This window comes from Alligator sinensis, unplaced genomic scaffold (assembly GCF_000455745.1).
Source record: "Alligator sinensis unplaced genomic scaffold, ASM45574v1 scaffold1165_1, whole genome shotgun sequence".
Classification (NCBI taxonomy): domain Eukaryota; kingdom Metazoa; phylum Chordata; order Crocodylia; family Alligatoridae; genus Alligator; species Alligator sinensis.
This window is the reverse complement of record NW_005842477.1, coordinates 983377-984195: the sequence shown is the minus strand read 5'-3', so window position 1 is coordinate 984195 and position 819 is coordinate 983377. Positions and strand designations below refer to the sequence as shown.

Sequence of the window (819 nt, the reverse complement as noted above, 5' to 3'; positions counted from 1 at the left end):
GGGGCCGGCAGCTGCATTCCTCCCCCCGTTCCCTCTGCCGCAAATGGCTTTATGACCCATGCTTACGGGGCTCCAGGCACCATGGCTGAGGCTACTCGCAGCTGCAGTTTTAGGCCATGTGCCTGGCCCCATTCCCATAGCCGCAAAGCCCAGGCAGATGCTGCTGGTAGTTGGGCCTGGTGCCAGCCCAGGCTGCTTGTCACTCTGGCTGTCACCATCACTGCATGGCACCCACTTGTCACCTGTAACCTGCACCTCTGCCATGGACCCCCAACCCCCGCCCGCTCACTTCCAGCCCCTGAACTGCCCACTCCAGCCCCCGGCTCCTGACACAGCCCTGGTCCGGTGCCACCCGCAGAGTCAGAGAGCCGTGAGCTGCAGGAGGCCGTGAGCAAGGCGACCTTCCAGCACGTCTTCACCAACCTGGAGCCGTCCACCACCTACTCCATCTACCTGCGCGCATACTCGCCTCTCGGCGCCAGCCAGGACTCCCAGCCCATCCTGGCCACCACGCTAGGCAGCAGTAAGGGCACCCGGCAGGCGGGGTGGGGGCACCCTGCAGTGCTATCGGTGCTGAACATGGGAGCGGGGCCCTGGGCGCTGACCCCTGTCTCCCCCCGGTCTCAGTCCCTGCAGCGCCCGGGTTCTTCACCAAGGTGCTCAACGCCAGCGCGGTTCAGGCCTTCTGGGAGCTGCCGTCCACACCCGGTTCCATCGAGGGCTTTAAGCTCTTCCATCGGCGGCTGCCAGGACCCTGGTTCGAGGGGCCACAGGTGCTGGGCAGCACAGCCAACTCCTACGTCTACAGCGACCTGGGTG

The 819-nt window shown here is 65.7% G+C and overlaps 1 protein-coding gene across 1 annotated transcript in view; it reads left to right on the top strand.

Moving 5' to 3' along the window:
• LOC102372908 (immunoglobulin superfamily DCC subclass member 3) overlaps positions 1–819 on the top strand; it is a 5651-nt gene that overhangs the window by 3720 nt on the left and 1112 nt on the right. The window contains exons 7-8 of the mRNA XM_025212641.1: positions 359–523; positions 628–816. Of these exons, the coding sequence (XP_025068426.1) occupies positions 359–523; positions 628–816 (354 nt within the window). The remainder of the gene's footprint in view (positions 1–358; positions 524–627; positions 817–819) is intronic.